General features: G+C 42.5%; 1 protein-coding gene across 12 annotated transcripts in view; it reads left to right on the top strand.

The window, feature by feature from the left end:
* MAPKAP1 (MAPK associated protein 1) overlaps positions 1-17,140 on the top strand; it is a 209,748-nt gene that overhangs the window by 140,768 nt on the left and 51,840 nt on the right. For 10 of the 12 annotated variants that reach the window (XM_064490513.1, XM_010984339.3, XM_010984338.3 and 7 more), the window contains one exon: positions 13,546-13,653. The exons of 1 other annotated variant lie outside the window; for it this stretch is intronic. In XM_064490513.1, coding sequence (XP_064346583.1) covers positions 13,546-13,653 — 108 coding nt within the window. Of the gene's footprint in view, positions 1-604; positions 858-13,545; positions 13,654-17,140 lie in introns of those variants that run through there. One more of the 12 variants, XM_031450466.2, reaches the window with a different exon arrangement.

Below are 17,140 nucleotides of genomic sequence, written 5' to 3'. Positions count from 1 at the left end.
TTAATTCATTGGGGGCACTCATGGTGTCATCATTAGAAACCCAGTTACAAGGAAAAGGTTTGAGAAGGGAAAGTTAGTGAGTTTATCGTTGATTGTCCTATAAAATTAGAACTCAAAAAGGGCTTAGAGTTCTTTCCCTTCCCACAGAGGCAGGCCCCCCGCCATTCACTGTCAATGGTGCTTACTTGGAGACTTGGTGGAAGCCCCTAAGAGGACCTGCAGCCTCTGGTCCCGCCCAGGGCTAGAACCCCTTCCACCAGGGCGGCTGAAACCCAGCTAGGTTCACAGAGCACTGTCACTCCTGGTGCCTCACTGCATCTGCTCAGCAGCCTGTCAGGTACTTCCAACTATCATCCTCATTTTACAGAGGAGACTGAGGTTCAGAGAGGGTATTGTTTCCCCGAGTCAGTCTCTGGAATAAGCAGATTTGAATGGAAGTCTTCAGATTCCACTATATCATAGCAAAAGTCTGATGATTGAAAACACTTGGCCCTAAGCTTGCTCTCCGTTGACTCAGGTTGGAGTCACTGCTTTTATATAGCTCAGAAAGGCTGCAGACAAATGAAGTCTCCTTTTTGTTTGTTTCTTTTGTTTTTGTTCTTAGGTGCTTGTGACTAAATTCACTAATTTCGCTGGCTGTCAAGGCTGTGTTAAGGAAAATGGGTTTGAACTGCTGTGGTTTTTGAGTACTGGACTGGATGTCAGAAACCTTTGCCATCACGGGAAATTCTGTCACTCTGGATTTACTATCTGTTCCCCACAGCTGAATTCCTCAGCAGTGTGATTTAGCACCCTGGCTCCCCATCAACCAGTTTTGGCATTTATTTGAATGCATTACCCCACTGGTTTCCATAAACTATTCTACAATTGTTTAAAATAAATGACTGTTTATTTCCACAAAAACCATCTGTATTTCTTTACAGAGCAACAGATAACTGTATGTAAAATTTGGTAATGTCACAGTGACTCAAGTTAAGAGAAACAGATTGGACTGAAAAATTGGATGCTGAGGGACAGTGTTAAAGGTTTCCATTCTCTTGTAACAAGTGATATCTGGATTTGGAGGAGGAAAAAATATATTTCTTTTTTACAAATAATATCTGGCCTCCTTTCTCCAAAGGGAAGTGCAGTCATACCAGCTGGATAGTGACAGGTTATGGACTATTAGCATTTCTCATGGTGGTCAAGTGTCTGCCCCTTTCCAGCACCCTCTCCACCTGAAATGATGGGTGGGAGGCTTCTGTCCAGTGGTTTCCAGCCTTCTCCAAGTTGTGATGTTTTAGGTTGTCTAGGCCTCACCTCTTCTTGTTCTGATATTGAGTGTGTTCCATTTAGGCCTGTGTGCTGTAGCTCAGATAGCTCTAGGAGGAAGCGCGTTAGGACAGGTCGCTGTGGCTGGAGAAGGCGGGCCGGGTCAGGGAACGGAATGATTAGGAGGTGGGACAGGCCCGTCAGTGGTGGTCAGCTTGATCTACCACTAGCTCCATCCATCCCCAGGAACCCCAGTTAGATTTGGGACACCACTGAGAGTCTCCAAACAGGGGGGACATTTGGAGTCAGATGGAGGTGAAACTCATTGGGACAAGACATGGTCAGATGGTAGACAAGCCGGATGGGCTTCAGTTTAGTCATCAAATATTCACTGACACCCCTTGTACTGTGGCCGTCCTAAGGATGCAGGGATACGGAAATGTGCTCTCCACCCTCAACTTGTGTCCACTAGTACAAGAGACGGGCGCACCCAGAGATCTTTGCAGTGTGAGTGGCACAGAGGAGTCCAGAGGTGGTGGCACGTGAGCAGAATTTTCACTCCTCGAGTAGGAGAGAACGAGCACTAGGAACGTGAAGTGGAAGGAGTGTTCCAGACAGAGCGACTGTGTGTGAGCAAAGGCTGAAATGGCACTGTTTGGAGGATGTTTCTGGGTTATTATGTCATTAGGTGGGAGGTGAAGAGGGGGAAGATGGGCCCAGTGTGGCAGACCTCTGGAGGTTCCAGCCCCTTCTGGAGAACTAGAAGCCACCCTCCCCCCGCTTCACCGAGTGCTACTTGGAAAGAGAAGCAGCAACCCAGGCGTATGACTTAGTGGATTCTTGGAACAGCTCCAAGAGGTAGGAGCTGCTATTATTCCTCTCTTACAGAGGTGAGAATAAGGCACAGAAAGGTTAAGTAAATTGCCCAGGGTCACACGGCTAGTAAGTGGTGGAGCTGGGAATTCAAAGCTAAGTAGTCTGGCTTATAACCATTATACCATGTTCTCTCAGATGTGTGGGGTCTGCAGCATTTGCAGGGAATTCCCGAGAGAGAGAGAGAGAGAGACACACACACACACACACACACACACACACACACACACACAATATTGAGCCTAGGGCAGGAATCACATTAAACCTTCTCCTTACCCTTGGGCTGCAGAGATGAACTCCTCACACACCATCTCTGTCTCAGAGCCTGAGTGGAGAGGGGCATCGGGACTGCCTAGAGGTTGATTGGGTAGGCCAGACAGAGACAGCGCGGGATGACCCTTTGTTTCCCACAGTACCATCTAGAATCCATGAGGAGGGTAGGGCAGGCTCAGTTGACCAGACGGAGATGATACAGCAGCACATGAGCAACCTGCCCCTCGGTCTGTGGTCACTGACTCTTTTTGTGAAAGGCCAGCAGCCCGATCTCAGATGCTTCGGTTGTCTTCACCTCTGCTGCCCAGCTCCTTTGAGCAGCTCTGGAGACCTCTGTGGTCCACTCCATGGCTTGGCTTAGGGCCATGGGAACTCCTAAACAGGCCCTGTGTCATTTTAGTTCCTGGCTCCCCATCTGTCAAGGTGTCTCCCCAGCAGTCGCCAAGTCCACATGATCTGAGAGGAGGCTCCAGGGGTCCCCGTCCCTAGTCTGATCCTGCTGGAATCATCTCTAAGATTGTGCCACCTCATTTTTTTAAATTGGATTTTTAATGTCAAAAGTAATACTAATATATGACAAAAAAACAAACAAGATAAAAGTCTATAAAGTTAAAAAAAAAAGGCAAAAGCCTTCACCTTTTCTCCTACTGTGTCCGACACCCCGAAGTAATTCTAAGTTAACAGGATAACCGTGAAGACAGGCTGGCTCACGCCCTTCCAGATTGTGTTTGTGTGTGTGTATCTTCAACATATGCATGCACACACACACATATAAATGTACATGTGTAGCTGGGGTTTTACTTTATTAAAATAGAGCATTCGCTATACATTCTGTATCTTTTTAAATTTAATAATGTATCATAGAAATCTTCCCATGTCTTATTAACTTCACTTTTTTTTTAAGAGCTACATAACATCCCAGTGTACAAATATACTGTAATTTATTTAACAGTCTCCTACTGGAGAATATTTAGATTGTGTGCAATTTTTAGTATTAGTGCTGCAGTGAACATCTTTGAACATACATCATTGTGTGCGTGGAGTAATGTTTCTTAGGCAAGATTCCTTTGTTGGGTCAAGGTTTTTCAATTTTAAATGCCACCTTGTTGAAGTCACCCTGTTTAACAGAGATTATTGAGCACCTGCAGAGAGCCTGTTGTTGTGCTGGAGCTCTGGGAGTAGAGTTGGTTTTTTTTTAAAAGCTCCTCCACCCCCATCTTCAAAGAGTGCCCTGACTGGGGGGACAGGGGAAGAACAACCACAAATAGACAGAAATGCTTCTGATCCAGCCCGCTCAGTGCACTGAGGGAAACACGGCCCCAAGGAGGTTGGGATGAAAGAGCTCTTAATTCTGACAGGGATTCAGGCAAGGCTGCAGAGAGGAGGGGAGGTGCCAAAAGGTGTGCCTCCCTACTCCTCCCAGGAGCCCTTCTGTGAGGCTGAGTATTCAAGAAGAAATTTGTTCTCAAGAATTATGATGCTCCTGCATGTTCTCCTACACAAAGAAGGAAATCTCAGCTGTACGCCCTTTCCTTTCCTCCTCTTGGCACTTTCTGATTGATGATTGGAAATGATGGCGATACATAAACTATTTTTCTTTTTATTTTATGACCTGGTAATAGCAGTAACATATTTCCAGTAAATGTTTTCTATCGCAATAAAAAAGTTGTAACAAGACTAGAAATGGGTATAGTTAAACCCTAAAGAAATCACACTTTCAGAACTGTGGATTGAGGCAGTAACTCTGTAAATCATTTAACTTAGAAAAAGGCCCCCTCCCCCCGAAAAAAATCAGGGCAAAGCAGATGGTGTTCACTGTAAGTGCTGGTCAGGTAGGAGCCTGCCGTGAGGGCTCAGGGGCTCTCAGTTTTGACCCCCTCCAGACCAACTACCCACTCTCTCATCCTCTTAGTCTCCCACACAAGGTCTTTACTCCTTTCTGAACTGATAAATTATCTCAACTTACGATTCTTTTTTTCATCCCAAAGATCAAGAAGATTATAGAATGCTCTTTCTGGAATAACAGTGGTGTGGTTAAGAGCACAGGCTCTGGAATCTCACACCTGGATTCCTCTGGCCTCTCTGTGGACACATGACTTAACCACTGATTTTTTTCCCTCCTCTGTAAAATGGGGATAGAAGAGGGCCTGCCTCATAGTTTTAAGATTCAGAAAGCTTGTGCCTGTAAAGGACTTTGTTAACAGCCAGGAAAGTCTTCAATGTCGGTCACTGTTGTTATTTTCTAAAAGGGCAAATTGATGATTTTGTTAAAATTTGCATAGCAGTATAACAGCTGACATTTATTGAGTGCTTATTAAGTCCTGGACGTTGTGTTCCGCATAATCTGCAATCACTTCATGAAGGTTCAGATCAGCTAACTTGCCCAGTTGTCACATAGCTTTTGTAGAAGAGCCAAGATTTTAAGCCAAATCTTTCTAACTCCAAAACCCACACTTTAAATACCACGTCCGCCTTCTAGGATTAGAGGCTCACAGCAGGAACAGAGATGGTTACACTTTGTTTTTGTCTGTTTTTCGTTTTGAGCAGTGAGTGTCAGTTTTACTGGGAGACCTCACTAAGGTCTGTAGCCCAGGAGACAGACTCTCAGATAGGTCTGAGAAACTGGAGGAGCCGGTATGTACGTGAATTTTTTTGGCTGGGAACTACAAGTAGTCAAGCACACTTCTTGGTAAAAGATTACTGCTAAAACACACATTACTGCTAACACGCGCACACGCGCACACACACATACACACATTACTGCTAACACACACGCTACTGCTAACACACACACAACGGATATATCAAGATGGTTACACTTTGAATAGTTCTGTGTCACACCAGGAGCCCCTCTGCTGCCCGAACGCCAGGGCCAGGCAGCAAAGCAGCATTTCCTTCTCCTAACTGGAGGCAGAGCCGCCTACTCCTCAGCTGATCCTTGTTTAGGCCCTGTGACTCCTAAGAGGATGAATGGCTGCTGCTCCTGTGTGTCTGGTGTCCTTAAAGTGCTCTAAAAATTATCCTCTCCCAGCCTTTGTCTTTAATTTCTGATTCTAGCTGACACCTTCATTAATGGTCCAGTGCAAGCTTTCTGTCGACCTGAAGACTACTGCGTAAAAGTGGTTTTGCTGTCCTATCAATAATGGTCATAATTTCCCCAATACTCTCATCAGCAGTGAATTGAGTCTTGCAGCAAAGAAATGGAAACCCCAGTACAGTGGTTTTAAAGTGATTTGTCTTATAGATGGCGTCTTATTTCAGTAAAATCAGGTCAGTGCAGCACTGCTGGGTCAGATGTAAGTCTGATACAAATTAGTTGGAGGAAATTGATCATTTGAACCTTAGGTTATTTTTAGCTTCTGTAGCTTTTTAGTCTCTCCTTTTTTTCTTTATTTACATTTTTCTTTACAATAAAGTTTTGTCATCATTGTCAGGCAAATTAAATGTCTTCTCCATTTCAACCAAGCCTTTGATAGGAGAGAATGCTGTCTCCTCACCCCATAGTAGGAACCTCCCGTCACAGTTTTGGGGTGTGCTGTAGTTATAACGTTGTTTAAACACTTAAACCCACTCCTGCTCATCCTCTGGCTGGCCCCCATTCTGGGCTTTGTTTATTGCACAGACTGGCCCCTTGACCAGTCTGTTCTTCATTGCTATTGAAAGTTAATGGGGGCAAAATTGCATTCCCAAACATTTGAACCTGAAGTGGCCAGGGCCGAACTTAGTTGATCTCTGGTGATCGGTTCAATTTAGTTACGATTTTTTGCCATTAGGCTGGGGCTGAATGATGGTGATTTGGTTGAGGCCAAGTGTCTGAAGAAAATTGGCTCTCTGATAAGAGTGCTGTTATCAGAGGGGGCTACCTTCTCATTTACATTTAGATGAGTATTGATTATTTATTTACTCAGAGAAGTGAGATTCGTTTCCAATCTTATCTTTCTCGTCTCTGCTTGTCAGCAGAAAGAGAGATAGAGCCCCTGACATCAGGCCAAGATAACAGCACTTTGTAGTGAAGATAAAAGTTGGAATGGGCCTTTTTCTAGTCTTGACTGAAAGGATAAGTTTTAAAAATTAGAACTGATGGGTCATGCTTTCAAAACCTTTCCTGAAGGTTTTGCAGTTTAACTAGGCAGGAGAATTGGTTTATTGGAACAGCCTTGGTCTTTCTTCTTTTGTAATAGGAATTGTATTTAATTTGATTATATTCGGCTGTTTCACTGAGAGCAAATTGTGTATCAGCTCAGAAGAGGATAAAGTGTGACCTTATTGTCATGTAAGCTTGTTCCTTTTTATTATTTAAATTACAAATTATCCAATCTGAACCTTGGATGGGGTATAAGCTACAGTGGTTATCACTTGAATATAATTCAGTGCTTATATTAAGATCAAACAGAGAATGATGGCAGTCACCCTAGAGGAAGAGTTATAAGCGATGGAGCCGACACTAAACGCAGACACTTTAGGATAGCCGATGTTGGGTCTGAGCTCTCATGTAGACAGCAGCAGCTTGTCAGTGATGGCTTGGGATTGAGCTGGCCCCTACCATAGAGCAGACAGGGCTTGGCACAGCTTGCCTCGAATGGATCTCCCTGCCACCAGTCTTCTCAAGCCCATTGTTGACAGTGCCACCAGAAGAAGCTTACCAAAATGTGAAGCAGATCATGGCACTCTCCTGCTCTGTTAGTATCTGTTGCCAATAAGAGAGAATCCAGACCTTGACCAACAGTCCGGGCCAAGCATCCTAGCCCCATCTTCCCCTCAGATCCCCACGGAGCCTAGACCCTTTCCATGCTGCATTTCCCCTGGTCCATGTGGGCTCTTCAGTACCTCCTTGCCTTTGCACATTCTGTTCCCCTGTAGGAATGTGCACTTCTCCTGTCTTCGCCTGGCTCCCAGTCCTCCTTCAAGACTCAGTTCAGATGTTTCTACTTCAGGGAAAGGGAAGTTCATTGTCCCCTCTTCTCTGTTCCCACAGTGCCTTGTCCTTACCTGGGGAAGAGCTTTGATAATTTTATCTGCTCTTGTGTGTCCTGCCACCTCCTACTTGCTGTCAGGAATCATTGATAATTCATCCCTGTGTCTGGGGCATCACTGATGCTTTAAAAATGTTTGTTAAATGGATATATGGATGGCATTGTAACACCACATATCTTCTGATATCTGTGCTATCCTGGTTTGTTCAGTGGGCTCTGACATTAACTCATCATCTTTAGACTGAATTTGTAGGACCAGAGACACTAAATTGGCATCCTGTCTGCTGAACAAGTCTCTAATTCTAAATGCTGCCTGTAGCTTAAAAGCAAACTTGTTTGAGTAGATACGCACACTCTCCTGCCCTGCACTGCTACCTTGGACACATGTGAGAAAGGATGTGGACATCTGCTTTGAGGCCAGTGTTCGCTGCCACCGTGTATCTTCCCTTAATGGGGCTGTAAGCCTATTGTGACTTTTAGGCAAGGGATCTGCCTAAGCCTCACGTGGCGGTTTCTGCCCCAGCCTGTTCCAGCAGAACAGCAGCATCACTGAGCTCCTGTAATCCTCACAGCAACTTTTTGAGGGAAGTTCTGTTATTTTACTGATGAGAAAATACACAGAGATTAAGTAACTTCCCCAGCATGCACAGTGAGAGAGTCCAAACACCAGGGTTTTCTCCTCAAGCCCCAGCCTTGCCTCTTATTTGCTCATACTTACTTTTTCTGGTTATAAACAGTTCTCTCAGATAAAACCAGCTCTTTAAGCTGACGAATGGAAAACAGTTGACATGAAGACATACCTGTGAAAGTGCTCGGCCTTTCCCTTAATTATTTTCCAGAGAGGTGGTCCTCAAACGCTCAGCAATAATAAATGATGGGCTAATTCATTTATGTCCCACTTCAATCTGAAAAGCAGTTGGAATACATATACTCATAGGATAAAAAAGCAGGAATTGAAAAACAACATGAAAGGAAAAGGAAAACAAAGGCCTGGAGGATGAACTGACACAGAAATGCGTGTCCAGTCATCACACACTTAGTGCTGGGCTTCCCCATGGGCAAAGGAGAAAGGGGAACACAGCATCAGTTAGTTACAGCATTTACGTTAAAGTATCTGAAGGTACAGAACAAGCCGGTTGCTCTGAGGAAGTACAGCTTTTCCTGATACGGAGGTCTGAAGGAAGCTTCTCCCATGGGTCTTTAGAAATAAGACGCAGAATGATAGGGGCGATGGTTTGGCTTCTCTCTCTCTTCAGGCTTTTGCACTTGCTTCCCATTGGAATTCGTCTCTCAGCTGGCTCTCAGCTGTTAAGGAGCTGCTTGCCAAATGCTATGTTTTGGTCAAAGATTAAAGAAAAGAGATCGGAGAAGCTGAACTGAGCGTGTATCCACCATCCAACAGATACTACAAATTTGCTTTGAAACTTATGTGCTGAGATGTTTGCCTCAGGATTACAAAATCCCATAAAAATCTTGCCTGGATATTATAACTTGGAACCTTCCCAAAGTGCCCAGAGCAGTATTTTGTTCCTAGACCATTCGGTGACATGGTTTTACTGCAATAAATACATCATCAGAATGCTCGAGCAGGTTTTCTTGTCGCTGCAGAGTAACTGCTTCCCAGAATCTTCCTTTTGTGTTCCCCTCTGCTGTGAAGTAGAGGGCATGTGGCTTCATGCACAGCTGTGACATTTTAAAACCTCTTTCCAAAGGGTGGATGTTGCCTTGAGAACTATGTCCTGTTTGGTGGGAAGGAGCCTTTTATGTTTTCATATAATCATTTCTTCGGCAAAAGTATGTTCATAGAAACTGACCTCACAGCTTGTTTTTTAAAAATGGCTTTTGGCTGCTGTTTTTTTTTTTTCTCTCCTCCCATGTCAGCTGCTGGAAAGTTAAATCAGCATTTGATAGAAACTGTAGTTTGATATGTAGTAGGTCTGGGTTGTCATAATCTTGATTAGCATCAACAGACATTTACTAGGAACGCTTGAGTGAGGGGCAGGCCTGGGCACCCTGGGTGTGAGCCCTAGTTCCACCGCTTCCTGTGGGACATTGGGCAAGTTGTTTCGCCACTGTAAGTCACGGTTTCTTCCTCTGTAAAATGGAATTCACCTTTATGTCCCAGGATGACGAAGAGTAAAGGAGATGATCTGTATAAAAGGCCTACGCAGTACCCAGCACACAGTAGTCCCTGTTCTGTTCTGTGATTATGTGGGTGATGATGATGACAGCTGATACTTAAATAACACTGTTAATGTTCTGTTCTAACTGGTTATAGCTGTTAACTTACTGAATCCTCCAACAGGCCTATAAAGTAGGTGCTATTATTATCCCCATTTTATAGATGAAGAAACAGAGAGGTTAAGTGAGTTGGCCCAAAGTCTTACAGCCAAGTTGCTCAGCCAGGACTAGACTGAGGCAATCTGGCCCCAACTTCATGCCCTTAATCACCAGACTATATTGCTTCTCATATATACCCTGCCTCTCATTACGCAGTATAACCTCAAGTTATCAATCTGGCCTTTTCGGGGGAAAACATGTGAAATAGTCTTTGTCTGTGAAATCTCTTATCCAGTGTTTGGGCAAGAATTAGGAGAGAAATTGAGGTTTGTAATAGGCAGTTTTCCATTTGGGTCTAGACATCAAGTCTCATCCACAGCTTAACTACCCTACCTTCCCCAAAGGTAAGACCCATCCATCCTTTGCTAAGTTCAGAAGTGGGTTTCTAAGTTGTTCCTTAGCTTTTACAGAAGATCACAGAGTACCCAGAGCAGAAGATGATGCTCAGAATTTTAGTTACTTAAAAAGCTGGGCAAACATACATATATTCTTAAGGAAAGGTGGAAAGAGTCTTCCTGGATGAATGGAAAGGAAAGGTGATCCTGTCTTCATAAGGAACCAGAAAACAGCCATAATGTGTGTGGGTTTCATTAAAATAAATTATTTCAGATCATTTATTGTAGAAATGAATATATAGGAACCACAAGTTAAGTAATTTAGAGCCCAAATGAATCCACAAATCTACAAAAATATATACTTATGGTATAAACTATGGCCTCTTTATAATTGGTCAATAATTTATAGTTTGCAAGAGGAAGAAAGCTTCAAAATACACAGGGTTTAGAGCCAGAGACCCTTGGGCTTCATTTCCCCCTCCTGCTTCCTCCCTGTGAGATGTTCGGCAACTTGTTTCGCTGCCAGCCTTCAGGGTCCCGGCCTGTCAAGTGGGGATAATAGTATCTGCCCTCAGAGCTGCTGTGGGGATTCGGTCAGGTAACATACGCAGAGTGCTTGGCATGCAATGCAGTAAATGAGCCGTCATCATCCTAGGCTTCGAGGGGAAAGCCCTAAATCTACCTTATGAGACAAACTATTTTAGTAGAAATATCTGCAAGACCCAAGAAACAAGAAAGTAAACATGGAATGATGGCATTTATGGCTTTGAGAGTGGTGCAGGGACTGAGTTTGGGGATAAGGGACCCTTCCTGGTACTCCCTGCCTCTCCTAGTTTCCCTCATCCACGTTTCCCAGGCAGGTACAGAGACCAGAAGGAAAACATACAAAGGAGACGAGCGTGAAATACACTCTGGTGCAACCAGGCCTTGGCTCCCAGAATCAGGAAAGGGTAGCTTACTTACTATCCAGTGGCCAGGTAGGTGAACAGCTGTGGAAGCCCCAAACCCTAATCACTGCTCAAAGAGTGAGCATGCCAGGTTGCAGGGTTACTTAAGATGAAAATAACATAAACAGGTAATGTCTTGTTTTGATTAAATTATTGCATATGAAAGACCCACTGGAGAGGCCGCAGTGTGTGGTAATTAAAGTATCCTTAGAAAAAATGGCATAGTAAGAAATTGGAGGACTTGTAAATACATAGGATTTTTTTGTTTAGTGGAGATACTGAGGATTGAACCTAGGACCTCATGCATGCCAAGCATGCACTCTACCACTGAGCTATACCCACACCCATAAGATATTTTTTAAATTGTAAAAGTAGCCTTTATTTAAATAATTATAGGAAGTTTGAAAAATACAAGAAAACACTAAGGAAAAGTAAAAACATTCATTACCCCACTGTCCAGTGTAACCACTATTCACATTTTGAAATGACCTTCCAGTCTTCCCTGCACCCCCCATGCTTTACATATATTTTTCATATCAATCATCTTGTACACATTGTGTTATGATTTACTGTTTTCATAAAATATGTTTTATGAGATCAAATGCTTTTGCAACATCACTCTTAATATCTTTATGGTATTTTACAATATTTTGTTCAGTCTCCCTGCTGTTGGATATGGCTTGTTCCCAAATTTTGGCTGTCATTAAAAAATGATTTACTGTAGCTACACTTTGTTCCCAGATTTCACTGTAAATTCATAGGAGTGGATATGAATACACTATGTTGTTGGGAGATACTTGGGGTGGGACAGTTAGAGAGTAACTGGCCAGTGTTTTAGAAAGCAGCTCTCTGGGTTCAGGGGTGGCTCTCTTCCCTCTAATGGGCTGAAGCAGCCCCCAGCTGTGAAAGGTGGGTGTTAGGGAGAGGGAAGAGGGGAAAGGAGAGGGCACATAGGAATTTCTCACCAGCTAAGTCTTTTTAAAGTTCAGCTGGGCATGACTTTTCTGTAATTACTTCCGCCAGTGTATGTGAAAGCATCCAGTGATAAGCAGTAAACATGCTTGGTAATTGACAGATGTTGGCACCGACAGGTGGTGGATAGTGGAGACTAAGAATCATCTATTTCCATACCTTTATTTGCTTAATAGTTTTGAAATTAAAATGAAACTATATATAGTGCTGAAATACAATACTTTCTTGACCTGAATACTGAATATTAGAGTTTCTAAGAATTGTGTAAATGTCTGAGCATGTATTTCCTTAAATAGTTGTGTGTGTCTCGAGCATTGTTAGTGAAGGTTTAAAAGCTGTAAGTAGTGTAAACAGGACTTGGATGTATGTAAGAACTCTGACAATTGGCAGAAATGCTAAAGAAATACCAATTAGAGAAAAAATCAAATATACCATGAAACTGAACTGAAAGTCTACAGTGCTGCAGATGAACATAGAACATGGGAGAGGAGAATGGCTTGAGATGAGTGAAATGCCTCAGACTGATGGAGGAGAAGTGTTGGGTATGCATAATCAACAAGTTGACAACAGCGGAGGAATGTATCTAAAAACACACGTTGCGCCCAGGAGCCCCGCAAGGCCTCTGATGCTTCCTCAGATCTCTAGCATCTCTCCTATCTGACCAAACACGCCTTTCATAGTCAAAATAATAAGACCGTTTCTTACACCTCTAATCTTTCCAATATCCATTAGCAGGAAGAGCAGTCTTGAATCTGATCGTTGGACCCATTAAGTGTTATCTGAGAAGAATAAGATTGTCATTTGGCTTGACAAAGAAATACGTGAATAAATTTATAAAATGCTGCAGTGTTTAAGATCTGCCAGGCTCCTTTGTGATGCAGGGCAGCGAATATTCCTGGTTTTCGGTGTTATTGAACCTGTGCCTCTTGTGTTTTCGTAAACGTTTTTGTTTCAGCAAAAAAAAAATCAGCAGCCACTGTCCTTTTGTCATCATTACCCAAAAACCTGAAAAAATTTTTTTAACCCCACTTGCCTTTTAAAAATTTTTTTGAATTTTTGAACTGTCATCATATTAGAGTTCTAAACATACCTTATTCCTGCTTATAATTGATTGTTCATGATCACATAATAATTATTAATAATAAATAGTTTTGTTAGAGTGCCTCCTATGAGGCAGGGGCATTACTAAGTATTTTTCCTATATCATCTCTGATCGTCACAATAATCCTTCCAGCTATAATTATTCCCACGTTAGGTATTAGGAAACAGATTCAGAGAGGGTAGGTTACCTGCTCGTATCTGGGAAACCGTTGTAGCCACGTTGTGACTCCAGGTTGGTCTGACTCAAAAGCCGTCTACCTCTCATCTTGTTTTGGGGAGACTCGAGCAAAAATAGACCTGATAATGGAACAGACAATTGTGTGAAACCTTGTGGGGAAAAAAAAACCCCAGACTCTTCCATCTTGGTTAGCTAGACCCTCAAACAGACTTCCGTATTTTCCTAATGCTTTATCAGCTTTTTCAATGTTAAATTCACTGTTTCAGACTGCCTCCCCTCCTCCTGCCCCTTTGATCTTCCAGGCCCTCAGTACCGCCTGGAGAAGCAGAGTGAGCCCAATGTCGCCGTGGACCTGGAGAGCACTTTGGAGAGCCAGAGCGCGTGGGAGTTCTGCCTGGTCCGCGAGAACAGTACGTTGGCCTCCTCGCTCCATGCTTGCTTTGTCCGTTGCAGCTTGCTTAGAAGTCCTGTGTTTGGGAACACTCACTGGTCTGCCTCCCGAGACACATTTGAAGTGACTCTTTTGGCACGAAGGCTGAGATCTGCCTTGGAAAACGGTGTATCCCAAAGTGAAATGATTGATTTCACCATTTTTGGTAAAGCGCCTGTATCCTGTTTAGCACTCTGTGATTAATATTTATCTGTTAAACTGTAGCTTCCTATCTTAGGAACAGTCCTGGAAACAGCTTAGAAATATGAGGCCTTTTCTGTGGCAAAGGCTATTTTGTATATAAAGCAACTGGCCCTGTCAGTATCACTGTTCAGTCATCAAGTTTTAGAAAATTCCAACCATTTTCGTAATCTTAGCAGGAGGCAGGATAGTGGCTCCTAGTGCTGTGTAGAAAGCCTCTTTAAAACTTCAGTTAATTCCTTTCATTCTCTCTCTAGAGCTTCTTTCTTGTGAATTTTGGCCATTCCTCTCCTCTGTACCCCCATTGACTTAAGGGGCAAGTGACATGTGAAAACTGTGATCGTAATAGCCAGCTCACCATCATTCCTCACCATCAGGGCCTTTACACAGGCTGTTTGTTCTGTGTAGAACACTTTCCGTCACTCTGGTTAGCTTTCTCATCCTTCTTCTCAGTTTAAACGTCACCTTGATGGAGGCCACCTGTGGTCTGCCTGTCCCCCCACTGCCTAAACCTGGTCTGTCCCTCATTTGGGTTCCCTCTTATATTCCATCATAGAGCATGCTACTTTTTCTTCATTGCATGTATTTCTGTTTATAATTATTTATTTTTCTCAATGATGATTTGATGTCTCTCTCTCTCCCACTAGATTATCAAGTCTTTGAGGGTGTCCCTGACCCATACCATTAATTCAGCAAATATTCACTCATTGCCCACTATAGGTTATGCCCTGCATATAGGAACTCTCCAGTGGATTCCGTTTCAAAATGTTCACTCCTTGTTATATGAATAAGATAAAATGTTATATATTAGGGTCTTGGTATATATTTTTGATATGTAACACTTATACATGTAAAAAAAATTTTGGATAACAAAGCATCTATAGTGAAAACTTTTAGCCTCTCTTCTCTCCCCTAATTCATCTCCCAGAGACAACAGTCGTTCTCAGTTTCTTTGGTATCTTTTCAGGGATCATCTAAGCATATGCAGGCATATTCTGTATATGTACATGAATATACTCACACATAGACATATGTATATACACATATACATGCACACAAACATATTCCCCCCTTTTAGAAACAAATGATAGCAAACTATCATCAGTGTTCTGCATTTTTCTTTTATCATTTTAACAACATGTCACATTGAGATTATTACATATTCCACATTAATCCATGTGTTATTCCACATATAAGTGTACCTCTTTCTTTTTTAACTGCTGCATAGTATTCCACGGTATACTGTGATTGAATATTGTGTTTTAGGTTTGTTTTGGGGTTTGTTTGTTTTTTTAAGATGAGGCCAACTTTCTTATACAAGGAAAGAGAAGCTATGAAAATTAGTGGATAAAGCTTCAAAATCTTAAGTTCTCACTCCTAAGTATGAGCACAGTCTTAATTAGGTTGTGCAACCTCTGGGAGCCTCAGCATCCCCATCTCAAAGGATTTGCAAGGCGCTTTCAGTACTTGCCTTTGAGTCAAAATCACTTTGTTAGTGAAAAAAGCCCATACCAGCATTTACAAAGTGTGCCAGGCAGTCAGTGATTTGGGATCAATAGAATATTATAACTAGTCTTTGTAAAATTGAAATAAATTATAAAAATAAATATTTTTATAGAGAAGGTTTTTTTAATTTTTTAGTAGGAATTTCAGTCAAACCAATTATTGTTCTCCAATTGCTACCTATTAAGAAGTTGGATTGAGACAAAGAAAAATATTTCAAAACTAGAATTTTTTTTACTTCTGTTGGTATATTTGATCAGGACAGGCTTGCTATTCTTAAAGCCATTTTAGACGTGAACTAAATTATAAGCATCTATTATTCAGTGTTTAAGAGAATACGCTATCAAGCCAGGCTGCCTCAGTTCACATTCCGGCCCTGCCACTTACTGGCTGTGTGACCTTGGACAATTTACTTAACCTCTCATTTGCCTTCATAAGGTTGATAGGATTCAGTGAGTTTTAATCATAAAGCTCTTAGAATAGTGCCTGGCACATAATAAACACTCAACATTTATAAACTGTAATTAATAAATAGTGAGAGAGCAGCATTCTGTGGCTCATGGAGCAGATGAGACAGGGTTGTAGGGGTCCGGAGTAAGAAAATAGTCAGGGCCCTTGAGGAGGTATGTGATGGGGGAGGGAGTGAGAGAGAATGGAGGGGAAAGGAGAGTCAGGGCCAGGGCAAATCTGTAAGTCTTGGTCATAGGACCAGAGAACTTGCAAGCAGAATACTTTCCAGCAAATGTGCTTTGGTGTCCCAGAAGAGATGTGTACCTCATAAGTAAAACCATTTGATGGAGAACACTGCCGTAAGAGTGAATATAAGCCTTCCAGTTTTTCTTCCACAGAGTGGCAGGGCATATCTTTTTTTTACCAGCTACATCAGAAGATTTTTTTTTTTTATTCAGGCCTTCTGTTGTAAGTCACCATGCTAAACATTTTCCTCTCCCTCATAATTTTCCCAACCACCTTACAAGATACTATTTTGATTGTGGAGAGAGGTTCCTTGCCCCAAGTCAGTAAGTGACAGGACCAGAATTCTAAGTCAGCTATGTGATTTTAAAGCCCACCCTGAGATTATTGATTTAAAAAAAAAACCCTAACTTTTCAGTCCTAAGAAGGGTGATAACAATTGTCTTTATACACTATGAGAGAGAAGCTTGCAAATGAGGCTAGTATGACAAGAGTTTCTGCACAGGGACTGAGATGTAATATTTGTGCTTGAATCTTGGCCTAAATAAGAAAATGACAAGCCAAAGTCCTTGAGCTCTCCAGTTTGGATTCTTGTCTGATAATCTACCACATCCTTCAACCAACCATCTGCTAGAAGCTGGAATCTGACCAGAGGAAACACGAGCACATTATGGAGAGGATTAGAAGACTTCCATTCTTGTCCGAGCATCTGTATAAACCCTGGCACCAAACTGAACCTCAGTTGCCTTTTCTGCCAGATGTTGCCAGTAACCTTTTCCCTTATCCACTGATTATATGTGGGTAGCCCATCCCGGCCCTTAGAAGAAAGATGCAGCATGAACCAACCTACTGTTTCCACAGCTTTAAGCGAGAAACTTGGGAATTTCCCATTGTCGGGGCTAAAATAAGCCTGAAATTAAATCGGCTTTATGGAGTACCAAAAAGTGTCAGACACTGTGTCTTTCCTATTTAGTCACCCACTAGTCTGCCCGCATCATCTTTCACATAGTGCTTAAAGCCCCGTCTTTAGAATGAGACAGACCTCAGGTGAGCCACGGCAGCCTCTGACA

The sequence above is a fragment of the Camelus dromedarius genome, chromosome 10 (genome assembly GCF_036321535.1).
Source record: "Camelus dromedarius isolate mCamDro1 chromosome 10, mCamDro1.pat, whole genome shotgun sequence".
NCBI lineage: Eukaryota > Metazoa > Chordata > Mammalia > Artiodactyla > Camelidae > Camelus > Camelus dromedarius.
Note: the sequence above shows the minus strand (reverse complement) of the source record. Positions and strands in the feature narration are given on the sequence as shown.